Source organism: Eptesicus fuscus, chromosome 4 (assembly GCF_027574615.1).
Source record: "Eptesicus fuscus isolate TK198812 chromosome 4, DD_ASM_mEF_20220401, whole genome shotgun sequence".
NCBI classification, from domain to species: Eukaryota; Metazoa; Chordata; class Mammalia; order Chiroptera; family Vespertilionidae; genus Eptesicus; species Eptesicus fuscus.
The window spans coordinates 17,875,733-17,896,034 of NC_072476.1; the positions used below are offsets into that span (position 1 = coordinate 17,875,733).

The 20,302-nt window shown below is 47.7% G+C and overlaps 1 protein-coding gene across 2 annotated transcripts in view; it reads left to right on the forward strand.

Moving 5' to 3' along the window:
- The window catches only part of HAPSTR1 (HUWE1 associated protein modifying stress responses), a 55,667-nt gene extending 41,200 nt beyond the window's left edge, over positions 1-14,467 (forward strand). Inside the window, exons 4-5 of one of the 2 annotated variants that reach the window (XM_054714722.1) lie at positions 4,765-4,888; positions 13,312-14,467. In XM_054714722.1, the coding sequence (XP_054570697.1) occupies positions 4,765-4,888; positions 13,312-13,315 (128 nt within the window). In that variant the 3' untranslated portion in view covers positions 13,316-14,467. Of the gene's footprint in view, positions 1-4,764; positions 5,392-13,311 lie in introns of those variants that run through there. The other variant, XM_054714721.1, reaches the window with a different exon arrangement.
- The last annotated feature ends 5,835 nt before the right edge of the window (positions 14,468-20,302 follow it).

The window sequence follows — 20,302 nt, forward strand, 5'->3', positions numbered from 1 at the left end:
CCCTCTGGCCCGCAGGCTCCGATCGCTGGATGGCAAATGGGGAACTGGGGTGGGTGGTGGCGGGGGCGGGACTGGGGACTGGCAAGCTGGTGGAAGATGGCCCTGATCCCAGGCTAGGCCTAGGGACCCTACCCACGCATGATTTCATGCACTGGGCCTCTAGTGTGTATACACACACACACACACACACTGTGGGGGAGATATATATATATATGAATAAGAAAGTAATGTCACAAAGGAGAAATAAATGATATTACAGAAAGATTTCAGAAATACAAATGACCAATCAATATATTGAAATTCAGATTTTCAGAAGCGAGACTGTTTTGCATGCAATTAGAAAAGATAAGTGGATACTATTGTGCTGGGAGGTCTGAGATGGTGTACCTCCCTACATGCTGCTCTGAGAAGGCAAACTGTTACAGCATTTTGAAAATTAAGTTGGCCAAATATATCAAGATCTTTAAACAAGGTCCTAGCTTTTGATCATATAAAGTCCACTTCTGAACATTAATACCAGGAGGGGGAATAATCAGAGTTTTGGAAGCTGATTTTTATGTAACAATATGAGATGTATTATTTGGAGTAGAAGAGAGAAAGAAATAATCTAAAAAACCAAGAATAATGGACTAGTCGATTAAACACACCAGTTTCATTAGGTGGAAAATTTTGAAACCCTATATAAAGGATGCTTTTGAAGAAAATAAAAGAAATTGGGATCCTGACTGGTGTGGCTCAGTGGTTGAGCTTTGACCTATGAACCAGGAGGTCACGGTTTGATTCCCAATCCGGGCACATGCCCAGGTTTTGGACTCCATCTCCAGGGGGCGGGGAGCAGAGGCGTGCAGGAGGCAGCCAATCAACGATTCTCTCTCACCATTGATGTTTCTATCTCGCTCTCCCTTCCTCTCTGAAATCAAAATGGGGAAATGCTCAGAATATAATGAGAAATATGTACAGCATGATTCTAATTTGGCTAGAAGTGTGCCAAGCAGCAAGTTTGCAGTACATGTTAGCTACAATCATTGAGAATTTCAAACCCTCAGATGGTCATTCTTTCGGTCATGCATCACTCAGTTGACACGTATCTGAGTGTTCCACGTGTGAACCAGTTGGGGCAGGATGTGGGGCTGGTGGCTCTGGGCTCCTCCCCTCCCCTCCCTGGGCTTTCAGCGGGCTCCGTTTCTGGCTGGACACTGCCATCTAGAGGCTTCTGGCCCACAGGGCAGCTGTCTTTTGCAGCCTGAGACAGGGCTCCAGCCCCGGGGGAGGGATGCTTGTTTTCTGGAAGCCTCTGAGAACATCAACGCTAGAAATACCTTCAAGACGCTTATGTCAAGAAACCTGTGGGGCAGTATTCCTTCAAGTGTGGTCTTGGAACCTGCATCACTGTCAGCTCGTGGGAGACTTAATAATGAAGATCCAGGACCCAACCCAACCCAAGCCCCCTGAATCAGACCTTGCTGGAGGGAGCAGGGTTTGCTGAATACCCAGAAGTTTACCACGCTCCCCTGTGATTCTGATGCGTGTTGACATTTGAGAAGCCATCAACCCAGACCACTGATATTTATAATTTAAGGGTGGGGGTGGGGGCTTGGCACAGAGCCTTTGACCTTCTTCCTAGAAGCATACACATAGGTACATTTTAGGAGGCTCCTTGACTGTATGCTAAGACTTTTGTTTTTTTAGAGCAGTGTTAGGGTCACAGCAAAATTGGGGGGAAGATACAGATGTCCAGCCTCCCCCATTTTCAGCACCCCCTACCATACTGGTACGTTACAATTGCTGAACCTACAATGATACATCATATCACCCAGAGTCCATAGTTTACATTAGGGTTCACTCTTGGTGGTGTGCATTCTGTGGGTTTGGACAGATGTCAGTGACATGCTTCCATCACTATGGTGTCAGACAGTATTTTTGCTGCCTTAAAAGTCCTCTGTGCTCCACCTACTCATTCCTCCCTCTGCCACGATCCCTGGCAACCACTGATGTTTCTATGATCCCTGGCAACCACTGATGTTTCTACTATCTCCAAACTTTTACCTTTTTCACAAGGCCAGAGAGTTGGAATCAGGCAGTGGGTAGCCTTTTCAGACTGACTTCTTTCACTTGGTAACATGCAGTAAGGGTCCTCCATGTCTTCTCATGGCTTGATGACTCATTTCTTTTAAACATTTTTTTTTTGTTAATCCTCACCTGAGGATATTTTCCCATTGATATTTAGAGGGAGTGGAAGGGGGAGAGAGAGAGAGAGAGAGAGAGAGAGCGAGAAACATCAATGTGAGACACATCGACTGGTTGCCCCCGCATGCACCCAGTCGTGGGGCCGGGGATTGAGCCTGAAACTGAGGAGGTACATGCCCTTAACCGGAATTTGAACCTGGGACTCTTTGGTCCGAGGGCCGACTCTATCCACTAAGCCAAACAGGCTAGGGCAATAGCTCATTTCCTTTTAGTGTTGAGTAATATTCCCTTATCTGAATGTGCCACAGTTTATGACTAAAGCTGTTGTAATCCTCCATGTGAAGGTTTTTGTGGGGACATAGTGTTCAGCTCCTTTGGGCAAATACCAAGGAGCCATGTTGCTGGATTATACGATAAGAGTATGTTTAGTTTTATAAGAAACTGCCAGACCATCTTCCAAAGTGGCTGTATCATGTTGCATTTCCATCAGCAGTGAATGCGAGTTCCTGTTGCTCCACATCCCAGCCAGCTTTTAGTGTTGTCAGTGTTCCAGATTTTAGCCATTTTAATAGGCTTGTTGTGATGTCTCACTGTTGTTTAATTTGCATTTCCTGATGACATGATGTGAAGCACCTTTTCATATGTTTATGTGCCATCTGTGTATCTTCTTTGGTGAGGTGTCTATTAAGGTCTTTGGCCCATTTTTAAAAATCAGGTTGTTTGTTTCTTATTGTTGAGTTTTGGGAGTTCTTTGTATATTTTTGGATAACAGTTCTTTATTGCATGTGTCTTTTGCAAATATTTTCTCTCAGTCTGTGGCTTATCTGGTTTATCTTCTAATATTCTTGATACTGTCATAGAGCATAAGATTTTTAAATTAAAAAAATATTTTTATTGTTTTCAGAGAGGAAGGGAGAGGGAGCAAGATATAGAATCATAGATCTGCCTCCTGCACACCCCCTACTGGGAATCAAGCTCACAACCTGGCCATGTGCCCTTACTGGGAATTGAACCTTGACCTTCTGGTTTATAGGTCAGTCCTCAACCACTGAGCACCACTGGCCAGGCCAGAGATTTTAAATTTTAATGAAGTTCAATTTATCAATGATTTCTTTCATGGATTATGCCTTTGGTGTTGTATCTAAAAAGTCATTGCTATACTCAAAGTCTAGGTTTCTCCTATGTTATTTCTAGGAGTTTTATAATTTTACATTTTAAGTTTAGGTCTGCAATCCATTTTGGGTTAATTCTGTGAAGGGTATAAGGTGCTGCAGCCATAGTGAGTCCTGGATGGAGGAGGAAGGCTGATCGACACTTACAAACCCTCTAGGGGTGAGGAGGGCTGGCCCATTTGCCCACTTTCCCCAGAGAAGAAGGAAGCACTATTTTTTGTTAGTCTGCACACTAGTCTTTGTCACAGAGACAGCTGTCCTTTCAAAATTTCTATTTGATAAAATAAGCAGGGATGTGAGTGTAAAAGAGTAAAATTCTAAATGCACTGTTTTTGTGTAATTTTTTTTTCCCGAGCAACATATAGGAGTTAATAATGAATACCTTACTGATGTAAGGTGCATGAAAAAAATATCAGAAATAGGGTTTTGTAAATCCTAGCTCCTCACCTATTGATGTTGTGACCTTGGTTTAGTTACTGTCTTCTAAGTTTTCTCATCTGTAAAAGAGGATTAACAGTAGCATCTTACCTGTGGCAAAAACTGCTGGGGCACACGGTTGTACCAAAGAATGACTGTACTTTTCAACCTCCTTGCAGCTCTGTGTAGCCATGTGACCAAGTTCTGGCCAATGGGACGTAGGTCAAAGTGGTGTGGGAAACTTCTGGGGGCTGTTTCCCTTCTCCCCCTCCTCCTTCCCCTGAGCTGGGTTGTAGGTATAATGGCTGGAGATGGAGCAGCCGTATGGCACGTGAGGACTGGAGAATGGAGGGCATCCATAGTAGACCAATAAGACAGAACAACGTTGTTTTCCTGACACCAGGGAGTTGCCACCCCAGTCCTGGACCACTTTACTTCAGATTTTATTTTATTTTTTTAAATTTTATTTTTATTGATTTCAGAGAGGAAGGGAGAGATAGAAACATCAATGATGAGAGAGAATCATTGATTGGCTGTCTCCTGCACACCCCACACTGGGGATCGAGCTCACAGCCCAGGCATGTGCCCTGACCGGGAATTAAACTGTGACCTCCTGGTTCATAGGTCCATGTTCAACCACTGAGCCGTGCCAGCCGGGCTATAACAGACTTTTATGTGATAAAAAAGTAAACTTCTACCTCATTTAGGCCACTGTCATTTTGGGTCTGTGAACTTGAACTGTACTTAGTTCTAATAAATGTATAATCTCAGATTTTGAGGGTAGATAAAATGAGATACTGGGTATAGCCTGCTTATCACAATAACTAGCACATTATAAACACTCAGTAATGTTAGCTTCCTCTTAGTAGCTTCTCAAAGCATCTAATTATAATAACTGTCCCTCAATCCCAAGGAGAATTCTAGAGGGGAGTTCTGCAAAGAAGGGTTACCAAGATTGTATTGTTATTTTTCTTTTGTTCCCAAACAGTTACAAAGAAAGAAAACAGCATTCTCTTAAACAACTCATTCAATAGAAATTATTTCATTGGAGCGCTTCTGTTCTCCTGTTTACTGGTTTCAGCTGACCAAGCTCAGCCTTACACATTTGCATGGTATGTTAACTGGAAGATAAGTCATATATCCTTTTAAATAGCTGCGTTTATAAACACAGGCTCAATTGTTCTGCAGTTGAAACCCAGCCTTTCAAAACAATGTAGGTGCATTCTTCTCCTTGGCTTTTTCCGCTTGGGAAAACAGGCTGGAATGTGTTCCAGGAGTTCGTGGCCCCAGTCCAACCTTGTGCTTTGTAGCCTATGGCTGGTCCATCCAACAAATAGTCAGTATCCAATGAACGTTTGTTGACTCAATAATTTCTAAGATCTTGGTAGGCTCTCAAGTTCTCTGATTCTACAAAACATTGCCTATCTAAAGAACGCAAACCTCGATTCCTAAGGAATCCTAAGGGAAAGCGGGCAAGGACAGTAAAACGGAAGAAAGAAAATTGTTACAAGATTTATTATCAATGAATGAAAGGTAAGAGACATGAAACATTACCCTTTGTCCTGGCCGGTGTGGCTGGGCTGGTTGGAGCATCGTCCCGTGCACCAGGAGGTGGCAGGTTTTTTTTTTTTTTTTAAATCTTTATTGTTCAGATTATTACAATTGTTTCTCCTTTTTTCCCCCCATATCTCCCCATCACCCGGTTCCCTCCCCCCCCCCCCCCGTTGTCCTTATCCATAGGTGTATGATTTTTGTCCAGTCTCTTCCCATACCCCCCACACAGACACCCCTTTCCCCCTGAGAATTATCAATCCCCTCCCATTCTATGCCTCTGATTCTATTATGTTCACCAATTTATTCTGTTCCTCAGATTTTTAACTCACTTGATTTTTAGAATCACTTGTTGATAGATATGTATTTGTTGTTCATAATTTTTAAAAAAATATATTTTATTGATTTTTTACAGAGAGGAAAGGAGAGGAATAGAGAGCTAGAAACATCGATGAGAGAGAAACATCGATTCAGCTGCCTCTTGCACACTCCCTACTGGGGATGTGCCCGCAACCAAGGTACATGCCCCTGACTGGAATCGAACCTGGGACCCTTGAGTCCTCAGGCCAACGCTCTATCCACTGAGCCCAGCCTTTCAAAACAATGTAGGTGCATTCTTCTCCTTGGCTTTTTCCGCTTGGGAAAACAGGCTGGAATGTGTTCCAGGAGTTCGTGGCCCCAGTCCAACCTTGTGCTTTGTAGCCTATGGCTGGTCCATCCAACAAATAGTCAGTATCCAATGACTATTTGTTAGGCTGTTGTTCATAATTTTTGTCTTTACTTTTTTCTTCTTTTTCCTCTTTTTAAAGAATACCTTTCAGCATTTCATATAATACTGGTTTGGTGGTGTTGAACTCCTTTAGCGTTTTTTTTTAATCTGTGAAGCTCCTTATCTGCCCTTCAATTCTGAATGATAACTTTGCTGGGTAGAGTAGTCTTGGTTGTAGGTTCTTGCTATTCATCACTTTGAATATTTCTTGCCATTCCCGTCTGGCCTGCATAGTTTCTGTTGAGAAATCAGCTGATAGTCGTATGGGTGCTCCCTTGTAGGTAACTAACTGTTTTTCTCTTGCTGCTTGTAAGATTCTCTCTTTGTCTTTTGCCCTTGGCATTTTAATTATGATGTGTCTTGGTGTGGTCCTCTTTGGATTCCTCTTGTTTGGGGTTCTGTGCGCTTCCTGAACTTGTAAGTCTATTTCTTTCACCAGGTGGGGGAAGTTTTCTGTCATTATTTCTTCAAATAGGTTTTCAGTATCTTGCTCTCTCTCTTCTGGCACCCCAAAAATTCGGATATTCGTACGCTTAAAGCCATCCCGGAGGCTCCTTATGCTATCCTCACACTTTTGGATTCTTCTTTCTTTCCGCCTCTCTGGTTGGGTGTTTTTTTCTTCCTCATATTCCAGATCTTTGGTTTGACTCTTCGGGTGCGGTGGTCTACTCTGTATATTCTTTATTTCAGACAGTGTATGCATAATTTCTGACTGGTCCTTTTCCATTTTTTTGGTATTCTCATTTAGGTCCTTGAAGGTCTCTTCAAGTTTCTCAGTGGTTTTTAGAAGATTCTTGAGTAACCTTATAAATATGGTTCTGAACACTGTGTCATCCATAAGTTTGCTTTCATCTATCTCTCCTACTTGTGACATACTTTGATGTCTCCAATTTTGGCTGCCTCCCTGTGTTGATGGAGTGGCTTTGTGTGGTCGGTGACCTATAGGGGCCGGTAGCTCAGCTTCCCCAATCACCCTAGGTAGTCGCTCTTGGTACTCCCCTTTGTGGGCTGAGTGCAAAGTCTTGGTGTAGTTAAAAGCCCTGATTGCTGTTGGTACACTGGGAGGAATTGACCTCCAGTCCAATTGGTTGTGAGGGCCTGCTGTGTCTATAACGGAAAAATTGCTGTGCTGGAGACACAGTAGGGCTTTGGTGCTCACTGAGTCTGCCTCTTGAATGTGTCCCTTATGAGTGTGGTTGAAATCTGGTGTCGTCCACACTGACAGAAAAGTCACTCTCACTCTCCGACTGATGGCCGAGAGTCCCGTAGGCGTCTGGGTCCCCCGTGTGTCCCCAGAAACGAGTTCAGAGTGGTTGGGATTGTTGGTATCACTGGCGGGAGTTGATCTCCAAGCCAGTTGGCTGTGAGGATCAGCAGTGTCTCCACTGGGAGAGCTTCTGTGCTCAGCTTGGATGGGGCGGAGTCTCAGGGTGGCGCAGACAAGCTTTGGTTTCCCGTCTGCTCCGCCCTAAGAGGGGCGGTTTCTCCGTGCCCGAATTAATGGCTGCGCGCCTCTGAGAGAAGGCAGCTTTCGAGCCTCTCCCGCTGCCTAACAGACCAGTTTCTCCCCAGCTGGGGCTGGATTTCAGTGCAGACCGGAGGTTTTGTTTTTCTCCCATACGAGAAATGCAGTCACTGGGAGGGCTGTGCTCAGCTTGGATGGGGCGGAGTCTCAGGGTGGCGCAGACAAACTTGGTTTCCGTCCACGCCGCCCTAAGAGGGCAGGTTTCTCCGTGCCCTAATCAATGGCTGCGCGACTCTGAGAGAAGGCAGCTTTCGAGCCTCGCCTGCTGCCAAACAGACCAGTTTCTCCCCTGACCGCAGCTGGATTTCAGTGCAGTCGGGAGGTTTTGTTTTTCTCCCAAACGAGAAAGCTAGCCACGCAGCGTCTGCTGCCTTTCCTCTCCGCGCGCTGCGAGCAAGCCAGCCGCGTATTCAGCTGCCCGCCCTTTCCACGCTCACGGATCTCCGCACCTCCACAGCTCCTGAGGCTCAGCGTCCCCCTCTCTTTTTTTCTCTAGTTGTAGGTTTTCCACTCTGCCAGCTTTCCGATGGTTCTGGATGGTGTGCGCTCTGTTTTCCAGTTGTAGTTTCAAAATTGTTGTGGTAGGCAACAGTTAGGTGTTTACCTTATGCCGCCATCTTGGTTTCTTCGAGGTGGCAGGTTTGATACCTGATCAGGGCACATGCCCAGCCTGTCAGGGTGCATTACAGGAGTTGGGGGTAGGTAGGGCAGCAGATCCATGTTTCTCTCTTTCTCTCCCTTCCTTTCTCTCTAAAAGGCCAATAAGCATATCCTTGCCTGAGGATAAAAAGCAATAAAAATAAATACAATAAGCATTATTTTTTAATGTTTTAAAAAAACACAAGTCCTAGCTGGTTTGGCTCAGTGGATAGAGCTTCGGACTGCGGACTGAAGGGTCCTGGGTTTGATTCCAGTCAAGGGCACATGCCCAGATTGTGGGCTTGATCCCCAGCTGGGGGGGCATGCAGGAGGCAGCTGATCAGTGATTCTCTCTCATCATTGATATTTCTATCTATCCATCTCTCTCTCCCTTCCTCTTTGAAATAAATATTAATATATTAAAAAACAAAACAGAAAAAATTTAAATATATGAGATATAAGTAACATTTGGGTGGAAGATAATTTCTGATACTATGCATTTATACAATTTTTTTTCATTTATACAATTTAAAAAACATTTTTATTATGATATAAAGCAGTACTTTACCTGTTAACTCAATTTTACACAAAAACAGGTCTTACATTAAAAGCCATTTGAGTTGTTTGATATGCAAATTGGAAAATATTTTCTCTGCAGAAAATAGTAAAATGATAATATGTCCCCAGCTAGCCCACTAGGTTCATTTAAGCCAAATAGTAGCTGAATAATACATTTATAAATATGGTGTGAGTTCTGGGACCCAGGAGAATTGTTAGCTTCATTTATTGAGATAACCATGTTTTTCTTAAAGTTAAACAAAATGAAGTCCCCTTACTCTTTTTTATTTTTAATATATATTTTATTGATTTCAGAGAGGAAGGGAGAGGGAGAGAGAGATAGAAACATCAATGATGAGAGAGAATCATTCATCAGCTGCTTCCTGCATGCCCCCTACTGGGGGTTGAGCCCACAACCCAGGCTTGTGCCCTGACTGGGAGTTGAACCGTGACCTCTGGCTTCATAGGTCAACGTTCAACCACTAAACCACGCCAGCCTGGCAAGTCCCCCTTATTCTTGATTTACATCTGATTAATTTTTAAGGCTAATTTATCCAGGTGTCAGCTGCCCTTCCCTCAATGATAGATACTGAATCCTTCTATTCTGCTTGATAAGGCACCCATCCCTATTCACAAAAAGTTCTTTGGTTGTTATTAAAGCATGTATTTGGGCAAAAATAAAACCTAAGAAGTTACGGTCCAAAAGGCACATGGGTTTGTCCTGTGCTTTGTTGGGGGACACTGAGGATTTGGGAGGAAATGAATGGATCAAGGAATAAAAACCAAGGGAATTTCTGAGGGCAGTTTATCCAGTCAGGATTCAAGAATAGAACTGAAGTTCAAATAGAAAAAATACCTTGCCCAAAGGACCAAGAAGGAATTGGCTGTTGGTGTGGGTAGGATTTCAGCGTGTAGGCAATGCCCTTGGCGGCCACTGCTCGCCGTCTCTTTCCTTAGGACCTCAGGCTTGTCTGGTTCCTCACTGCATGCGTTTCCCAGGGGTTCGACCAAGCACCACACACTGGGCGGCTGAGACACCGGAAATGTATTCCCACAGTTCTGGGGCCTAGGAGGTAAACATCATGGTGCCCACAGGTCTGGTCCCTCCTGAGGGAAGTGAAGGGAATCCGCTCCATGCCTCTTGCTCAGCTCTGGCAGCCTCAGGTGTTCCTTGGCTTGTAGCTAGATGGCTGTCTGCCTGTGTCTTTACACGGTCTTCTTCTTGTGCGTGTCTTTATGTTCAAATTTCTTCTTAAAATTTTTTTAAAAATTTATTTCAGAGAGGAAGGGAGAGGGAGAGAGAGAAACATCAATGATGAGAGAGAATCATTGATTGGCTGCCTCCTGCACACCCCCACCCCCCCCCCCCCCCACCTCTGCCCCCGGCATGTGCCCCAACCGGGAATTGAACTTTGACCTCTTCGTTCATACATAGGTCGACACTCAACCACTGAGCTACACCAGCTGGGCAAAATTTCCTCTTTTTATAGGACACCAATCATATTGGATTAGGGGCCACCCTAATGGCCTCACCTTAGCCTGATCACCTCTGTAAAGGCCCTGACTCCAAGTATAGTCATATTCTGAGGTCCTGGGAGTCAGGAATTAACATCTTTTTGGAGGGGCCCAATTCAACCCAAAACATCCACCCTCCCCGAAGGAGGGTTCACAACAAGTGTGTGGCCAGCCTTTCCACTTCCCACCTGGCATCTCTAGGGAAGCTGCCAACTGCACACAAATTTCTTGAAATGTTTAGTGTGGGGATCTTTGAAGGATCTTTGAACGCGTCCAGAGGGCTCCCGTTCCAGGTGAGCAGGCTGAGGACAAGGAACCTGCTTGCGGTCCCCTGGGCTTGGGGGCAGAGTGGAATGCCGGGGAAAGGCTTTGCCTGGGAGGCTGCACAGCCTTGTGGTTGAGGACATACCCAGGGCCACCTGCCTGGGCGGGAATCCGGCTCTGGAACTCGCTAGCTGCATGACCTTGAGCAAGTCACATGACCTCTCTGTGTCTGTTTCCTCAAGTGTAAGATGGGGATAGACGTGGGACCTGCCTCACAGGATTAGAAGAGGGGATGTGTAGAGGGTGCTTAGTGCTGGGCCTGCCCCTCGGTGACTATCCATTAAGGGTTAGCTGGTTGCTGTCCATTTCAGGGCCATTCTCCAAGGGTCTGTGGTGACCCTGTCCTGTCGTCCCTGCCCAGCCCTAGGGGACGGGGGAGCTCAGACTTGTAGTCAGGCACCCCTGAGTTAGAATCCTGGCTTCTCTACTTGTTGGCTGTGCAATGTTGGGCGACTAAGTCACTTCAGGACTCTAAGTTCCCCCTTTGTTAAATGGGGTGAATGCTATTCCTGATCATAGAGACTTATTGTGAGGCTTAAAGACCATTCATTCATTCAACAAATATTTATTGTAGTGCTTTACTACAGGAAACTAGAGGTAAATATCAAACAAATAAGGGAATTATTTAGCAAGTTAGAAGGAAGTGAATGCTATAGGGGAAAAAAGCAGAGAGAGAAAGTAGCAATTTTATAAAGGCACATTTGAACAAGACCTGAAGGGGATGAGGGAATGAGCTATGATGGCCGGGACAGTGCAAAGGCCCTGGGGCAGCGGTGTGCCTGGGAGGTTTGAGGGACAGCATGGAAGCAGGTGTGACTGGAGCAGATGGGAGTGGGCAGAGAGGGATAGAGGCTGCGGGAAGGATCCTTACAAAGAGGTCAAGTGTAGCCATTGGATACACTCCACACTTATCTCCCGGGCACTGCCTCTGCTCTGGGAAGTAGGCTGGGTGTTGGGAATAGTTGGGGCCTCAAAGAGCTCAGCGCTGCCCCTGGGGACTGTTGGGGGTTTACTGATGGGCTTTCTGGGGAGTCTGTGGGGCTGTGTGTGGGGCTGCTGACTTGTGACCAGAACCGTACTCCGAAAGCCTTCGGAAGCAGAACAATACACTCTTCCAACACCCAGCAGCTTGCTTACTGGAAAAGATTAGACATTTTGTTCCCAAGGGCGACTGAAGCCCACCCCTCTTATTATTATTCAAATCTCTAAAATGTTAGTCCATTAAATTTGGGACTTGAATCAGATGGGGCCTCCAAATGTGGTCTTTTTCTCTCTCCTCCCTCCCATCCCTTTTCCCTCCATCCCTCCTCCCCACCCTCCTTTCTCCTACCCCATTTCTCCTCCCCCTCCTCCCCCTCCCTCTTTCCCACCCCTACTCCCTTCTATCCCCCCTCTCCTTCCCATTCTCTCCCATCTCTCGTCCCCCCTTTCTCCTTCCCCCTTTCTTCCCTCTCCCCTGCCCCTCCCCTTACGCCTACCCCAAGTTCTTTCCTGGTTTTGTTTGCTTCAGATGATGCAGTTCCCGTGTCTGTGTCTTTGTCATTCTGTTGCTACACTGTCTCTGTCTCCACTTCAGCAATTTTTTTTTTTAAATCCTCACTCGAGGGTATTTTTTCACTGATTTTAGAGAGAGTGGCAGGGAGAGACAGAGTGAGAAACATCGATGTGAGAGGGACACATCGATTGGTTGCCTCCTGCAAAGTGCCCTGACCAGTGCCGGGGATCGAGCCTGCAACCAAAGTACGTGCCCTTGACCAGAATCGAACCGGGGACCCTTCAGTCCTCAGGCCAACGCTCTGTCTACTGAACCAGACCGGCTAGGGCTACTGTAGCAATATTGACAGTGGGGCTGGATACTTCTTTGCTGTGGGGACTGGCCTATGTGCTGGAGGATATTTAACAGCTTCCCTGGCCGCCACCTATTAGATGTTAGTAGCACCCCCTCCCCAGCTGTGGTAACACAAAATATCTCCAGGCGTCCCCAAAGGTCCCCAGGCCCAGTCTCTCTGGACCCACTGGCCTGTCCCCTTCTTCATCTCTGTGTGTCTCTCTCATGAACTCCATCTCCGTCTCTGGCCAACACGAGCCAGTAATCAGGCCTGAACTGTCTTCAGGGCTGGGAAGCCAGGCTGCACTCCACCCCCCGATCTGCCTCCTCCATCCATGGGGGTAGGACCATGAGCTGGGAGTGAGCAGGGGTGAGAGCTTGGAGCAGGCTCCTGCTGTGGGCCTCCAGCACCTGAGGGTCATGGCAGGGTGGGGGCGGGCTTGTTCACGCTGGAGCGTCCTGGGCTTCACTGGTCTGGGCTCCGGATAGACACAGTGACCGTGGCCTGTGGCCTCCGGCCAGGACTCCCACAGCTGCCTCAGCAGTGGGTTACTGCGTGTACCAGGGGTTTCCCGTCTCTCCCTGGGCCAGCTGGTGAACAGTAATCCCCGGTGCCAAGGGTCCTGGATTCCTGGCGGCGTGGACTCTGGCTATGCCCTCCACGTGGGCTGATGCAGCTCAGCCACATCTACATTCCAATCTATCAGGCGAGCTCCGCTGCCCAGAAACCTGCGTGGGCCTGTTCTCTGTCCCGGCCGTGCACTCTCACTGCCGACAGCATCTCCTCTCCCTGAATGCCCATGTGTGGCCCAACTCTCTTCCCCAGGTGAAGCGCTGCGCTGACAGCCACCAGCCGCGAAGGTCTCCGTCAGCAGGTGCCAAAGGCTGCAGAATGGCAGAGCAGAAGGGGGCCTCACATGAGAGGGGACCCACAGACCTGACCTGGAAGCCAGATTCTGCCTCTGAACAGCTGTGTGACCTTGAGCAAGTCACATCACCTCTCTGAGCCTCTGTTTCCTCTTCTATAAAATAGGGGTAACACCACCCAGTGGCATAGGTAGCTTATATGACATCCACAATGGATCCTTTTTTACAGCTTTATCTATATATATAAAAGCCTAAGTGACCGGCTGACTGGCCCAACAGTAGCTATGATGCCTACTGACCACTAGGGGGCAGACTATCAAAGCAGGAACTGCTGAGCTGTGGTCACCCGGAACCAGAGAGGAGGGAGCCCGATTCCGGGGTGCGTCACCCGAGAACCACCCTCTCGCAATCTGGGACCCCTCTGGGGATGTCGGAGAGCCAGTTTCGGACCGATCCCCACAGGCCAGGCCGAGGGACCCCACTGGTGCATGAATCCGTGCACCGGGCCTCTAGTTCATATATAATGCACATATGATATACTTCACCCTTTGTACGTACAATTTAATGTTTGTTTGTTTTTTGCATATTATATTACTCATTTAAAAATTTGTGGTAAAATATATTTCACCTAAAATGCACTGTTCTGACCATTTTTAAATGTGCAAATCAGTGGAATTACATACATTAGCACCTTCTCTTTTCTCCTACAAAATGATCTGTGATACTCCTGTGAACCCCGAGAAAGAAGATACCTATAAGAAAGGCTCCTGGAGGCTAACGGGGCTCAAATTTTTAAAAACAGAGCCTTGCAGCCATTTCTGCACAGGGGCCTCTCACGCAAGCTGCACTTCAGGGAGAAGCTGGCACTGAACTGCCTGCCTGCCCTGTGTTCCTGCCACCTGGGCCAGGCCTAGAAAGGAGCTCCTGGCCCTGGCCAGTGTGGCTCAGTTGGTGGGAGCATCCTCCTCTGCACCGGAAGATCACCGGTTGGATTCCCCATCAGGGCACTTGCCCAGGTTGTGGGTTCGATCCCCAGTTGGGGTGTGTACATGAGGCAACCAGTTGATGCTTCCCTCTCACATTGATGTCTCTCTTTCTATTCCTCTCTGTCTAAAATCAATAAAACATATATATAAAAAAAAGAGTTTCTAAATCCTATTTCAACCAATAGGTCTGAGGCTTTCCCTATCCAATCAGAGCCGAGCAGCTATGTGTCCCCTCCCCTCTCCCCCCAATCATCAACGTCTTACTAACCAATCAGAGCAGCTCCATTCTGGCCAATCAGGAAAATGCCTTTGGGACCCATCATACTATGAGGATTTGGAGTCCTCATTTACAGGGAGATGGACCAATAAGGGAGTGGGGGCGGGGACTTCTTTGTATATAAGGCAGCTCCCCTCTGGCTCTGGGAGTGCACTTTCCCTTCCCATTGAAGACCTGTGTTTCCCTAGCCAAGCTGAAATACCAAAGGGGTCTCAGCGCCGAGCAGAGCTGTCTAGCCTGAGAGGGCCTGGCCGTAGGGTTACCTCACAGCCATGCTGCATCACAATTGAGCTGTTTTGTACTGAATAAATTTTACTGAGAGAGAGAGAGACTTCAAAGTGAGGGAGAAACATAGATCTGTTGCCTCCTGTATGTGCCCCCACCCAGGGAAAAAACCCAAAAGGTATATGCCTTGACCAGGAATCCAACTGACAACCCTTTTGGTGTACGGGATGATGCTCCAACCAACGGAGCCACGGGCCTGGGTTGCCCAACATCTAGGAATTTACTCTCAGAACAAACCCTGGTGGGTGGCTGAGTCTGGCTGTGTGGCTGGGCATTCTCAGAATGAACTTCCACATAGGATATAACGTTTATTAAAGGATAAGCAATACAAACGTGCTGATTTGAAGTTTCCGGATATATTATTAAAACAACAGTCATGGCAGCAAGTGCTTAGAACTTCCAACAAAAGATGTTTTGGGGAAGAGGATTGCCTGGCTCCCATGGTGATAACAAAAGACGGTCCACTTGTGATCGAATTAATCCTTGTTTTAGGTTCTGCCTACAAGATGTAACCCGACTGACTGCCCGCCCGAGGTGGGCTGTGCCCCCAACCCCACTGGGCTGTGGATTGGGATTAGCGGTCAGGTGCAGGGAGCGCCCCGCACACTCCCCATGTGTAGTGGGCATTTGATACATAACTGATACCTCTGTCCTGGTCAGTATGGCCCGACGCCGCGCTCCACCGCCCGGCTGCCCACCGCCCGGCTGCCCACCGCCCAGCTGCCCACCGCCTGTTGATGAACTTTTCTAATCTTAGGTTGGCCTCATTCGGGCACAAACCACGTGTCCCCTCTGAGAGCCCCTCCAGGAGCACAGGGATTTTCAACAATTGCACTTGATGCTGTTTGTCCGTGGAATTTGCTGGGGAAGGAAGAGTAACTCACGCTGCTCTGAGCCTCTGTTTTGGGAATACGAGTTAGCGCTCACATAAGATGCCCTTTTTATTAAAATCCTTAAAGTAAATTCCACTGACAAAGCGTGGAACAGCGAGGCATTTAGAGACGGGCTGGGGCAGCGCTGTGGGAGCAGGATGCTCTAGGCTTAGCTGTGTCCTAGGGTAACTGGGGGCGGAGCGGGGTGGGGAGGGGCAGGGGGGGGAGGATCCTGACACAGTCCTCCCGCCCAGCCCTGCCTGCCTCCTCCCTGCCCCAGAGTGGCGGCGCCTTGCGTCATCCTCGCAGGGTGGGCAGTGTGGCCTCCGGTGAGCACTGGCCCGCCTTCCACCCGCCACACCTCATTTCAGGGTGAAGACACTGAGGCTAAGTGAGCTAGCGTCTGGTGCTCCCATGCACATCTCCCAGCTCCCACGTCCTTCTGGGCACCCCACATTTGCACATCTGGACTCGCGTGAACTGTGTGTGTGTGTGTGTGTGTGTGTGTGTGTGTGTGTGTGTGTGTCCTGGTTTTTCTTACTCGGTATCTGTCAGGCCAGTTTCTCCAGCTCTTCCCTACCCCTTGGTTGTCAGAAATCTGAGGTTGGCCTTGTCTGAGGTCTGTTTGGGGTGTCCTTGTAGCACCCCAGTTTGGGGCCCTGTGTCAGTTTCCCAGGGCTACTGTAACAAAACACCCCAATGCAGTGGCTTAAAGCAACAGGACTTCATTCTCTCACCGTTTTGGAGCTTAGAAGCCCGAGATCCAGGTGTCCACAGGGTTGATTCCCTCTGGGGGCTCTGAGGGAGACCCTGCTCCCTGCCTCTCTCCTGATCTGGTTGGGGCAGGCAGTCCTAGGCCTTCCTTGTGCTACTGGGACCCCAATGTTTGAGTCCATCTGCCTGAGCACACTGGTGCGAGGTGATGCATGAGCTGGAGTTTGCAGCATAGAAAGAAAAATAGTTTAATAGGGAATTGGCCAATCCAGAGGCGGGGAGCTAGTGTTTAAGATCCGAATCCTCAACAATGTGTAGGTTACAGATTATACAGGCAAAACCACAAGACATCGTGGGTTAGGGGGTTCAGGGCTGTGCTGGGAGGGGATGGTCAGAGGTGAGGTAAGGGTAATATATGATTTCTTCAAGTCTTGAGAACAGTTCTCAGGTCTGCTCTGGGTCCCTCAGTCCGGTCTTATGGGAGAGTAGCTAGAGGATTGTTCCACCTTAGGGCTCAGGAGCTGAAACATAACTTAGGTCGAGAGGTTGGCCCACACCCTGTGAACCAGGAGGTCACAGTTCGATTCCCATTCAGGGCATACTGGGTTTGTGGTAGTTTGTTACGGAAGCCATAGGAACCAGATACAACACCTCACCGTTCAAAACGTCAGGCAGAAGTTGCACATCAAAATCTGTACATCATGCCCGGCCAGTGTTGCTCAGTGGTTGGGCATTGATGTATGAACTAGGAGGTCATGATTCGCTTCCTGGTCAGGGCACATGCCCAGGTTTCAGGCTCCACTATACACACACACACAAACACACACACACACACACACACACACACTAGGGGCCCGGTGCATGAAGATTTGTGCACGGGGGGTCTCCAATCCGAGAGTTTTTGTCTGTCTTTGCAATCATATGAGCAAATTGTTTGAGACCCCAACCCAGTTTGGTTTGGTGCTCACAGAATAATAGAGGTCTTTTTTTTTTTCTTTGCTCCATTGGTGGAGATTTCCTAGAAGTTGCAGAATATCTTCCCTTTAATTTTTCCTCGACACTGTGACTTTACTTATGTCTCTCACCTTTGCTTTCCCTCCACCCCCCACCCGCAACATTAACTTGCTTCAGGCTCACTTTGCTCTAGTGTCTAGGAGATCCCGCAATGCGTCTGCCACCAGAACTACGATTCCCAGCATTCCTGGTGCTCCCTGTGCTCTTAATTACCCTTCTGGTCCAGGGGCTGCACAAACCAAAAGGACTGTGAACTCCAGCCACCCCCAGGCCGGGCTGACAGGACTGGACACTCCAGTGGCATACCCGGGACCCTGGCCGCTTGGCGCTGGCACGTGTGTGCACTGGCCACAGGCTTGAAGTGGGAGGGGTCCCGGGGATGCCTGCCGCATCGCCCTGGCTACACGGAGGGTGGGTGGGTGTCCTGCCCCACCCCAGGCCACTTGGCGCCTGTACGTGTGCATGCTGCCCACAGGCCCACCATCTTTGTCAGGTTAATTTGCATACTCACTCCTGATTGGCTGTGGGCGTTGTGGAGGTATGGTCAATTTACATATTTGTCTATTATTAGTGTAGATGTTTAATCCTCACCCATGGATATTTTTCCATTGAGTTTTAGAGAAAGTGGAAGCCAAAGGGAAAGACAGAGAGAAATATTGATGTGAGAGAAACACATCAATTGGTTGCCTCTTGTACGAGTTCTGACCAGGGCCTGGACGGGGAGGAGCTGCAACCGAAATTGAACCCAGGACCCTTGAGTCTGCAGGCTGATGCTCTATCCACTGAGCCAAACTGGATAAGGCAGCTCCACTATTAAAAAATTATATATTTTTATTGATTTCAGAGAGGAAGGGAGGGAGAAACATCAATGATGAGAGAGACTCATCCATGGACTACCTCCTGCACGCCCCCTACTGGGAATTGAGCCTGCAACCTGGGCATGTGCCCTGACCGAGAATCAAACCGTGACCTCCTGGCTCATGGGTCAATGCTCAACCATCAGGCCACACCGGCCAGGCTGGCTCCACTATTTTGATGTTCTTTTCTCACTAACCTTTGTCAGTCCTTGGTGCTTTCCATAGAAGAGAGTTTACAAACCACTGCCCTGGAGGGTTGGTTATATGTTTGCTGTAGAAGAGCTACCAGTCTGGGGCTGGCAGGAGTCACCCTCAAGGAAAAACATTAAACCTGTCACGTCTTTCCCTCTTGGTACTTACTATTATGTTCCAGGGTTTTATTGTTGTAGAGAATTCATCTGATGAACTGATTCCCATCCAGTCTGGGATGGAACACTGGATTTGCAGTCGGATGCCAGGGTTCAATAATAGACATAAGTAAATCTATTATTATTGCAGCCCCCTTTTCCTCCACCACTTGCTAGCTGAGAGCCCTTTGAGAGCAAGTCACCTCACCTTGAGGAGCCACAGATGTCTCACCTGCACATAGGAGTAGGTGCTTAGATTGTGGGTTGAGAAGCAACCTAGGGGAATAGAATAAATGTCAGACAGCTCTGAGTGTGAACCCAGCTCTTCCACCTCTTAACTGTGAGGTCTTGATTAAGTTGGTTGACCTCTCTGAGCCTCAGTTTCCTCATCTGCAATGTGGATAAGAAGGGCAGCCTGGGGATTAAAGAGATCATGTGTGTAGAGTGCTTCACACAGAAATTGACATGTAGTAGGGGCTCAACTAAAGACAGTTCTCTCTTAACTCTTCTTTTTTTTCTTGTACACCAGGGACTGGAAAGGAATAAAGAGAAAATATTTTATTTATATTTTATTTATTTTTAAAAATAATATACGAGCGTTTACTCCAATAATGCCAGCAGTATGGGAGAGCAGCAGGTCATCACAAAAATCTGCTCTCCCAAAGAGCAAATATTTTAGACTTAGGAATTACTGAGATACTGAATGTCTATGTATCTGCAGAGATAAAATTGTGGAAATTAGGTAGGAATATGCATATGAACGGGTAGGCATGTTGCAGATACTCGAGGTGGTTTTGGAAAGACTGAAGCCCCTTTCAGGGGAATTTGCATCTTACAAATTCAGGAAACGCTGAAAACCCAAGGGTACAGAGACCTCGGAAATTCTAACTCTGGCAGCACTGGCTTCTCAGCCATTCCCAATTTAGCCAGCAGGGGGCGCTGAGGGACCACTTTCCTCTGGGTGTCTGCAGTGGGGAAGTCATCAGCTGCGCTCTGCCTGGAGATGGGAGATTCGGGAGATGGTCCAGATGACCTCCAATTGTCTTTTTCTGCCTATTGAGTCTAGGCATTTTTTTCAGAGGGAGGCACGGGATGAGCTGCCCGAAGCTAGCTGGCAGCAGCTGGGAGCTCGGAAGGAGCAGCCCCCTTCCCCCCAGATGGGAGACAATGAAAATGCAGCCATGTTGCAGGTGGCTGTCATCCTGGTTTCAGTGTGTTCCCTGATCACTCCTTTTGGCTAGCATGCATGTGTTTATGGATGGATTAATGGGGCTTTCTTTAATTAAAGGCAAGCCCCTTAAACACATGACAAATACCAGGCAGAAAACAAATGGTCAGATGGGTTTGGGCTTGGACACTAAGGACCCATAGATGACACTCTTTTACCCTTTAAAACCTCAAATAAGCTGTGAAGCAAGACCATCTGACTGCTTCCCATGGGTGTCTGCCCTTGATTTTATTTATTTATTTATCAATCCTCACCCGAGGATTTTTCTGTTGATTTTTAGAGAGAGTGGAAGTGAGGGGGAGAGACAGAGAGAGAGAGAGAGACACATCGATGTGAGAGAGACACATCGATTGGTTGCCTCCTGCCTGCA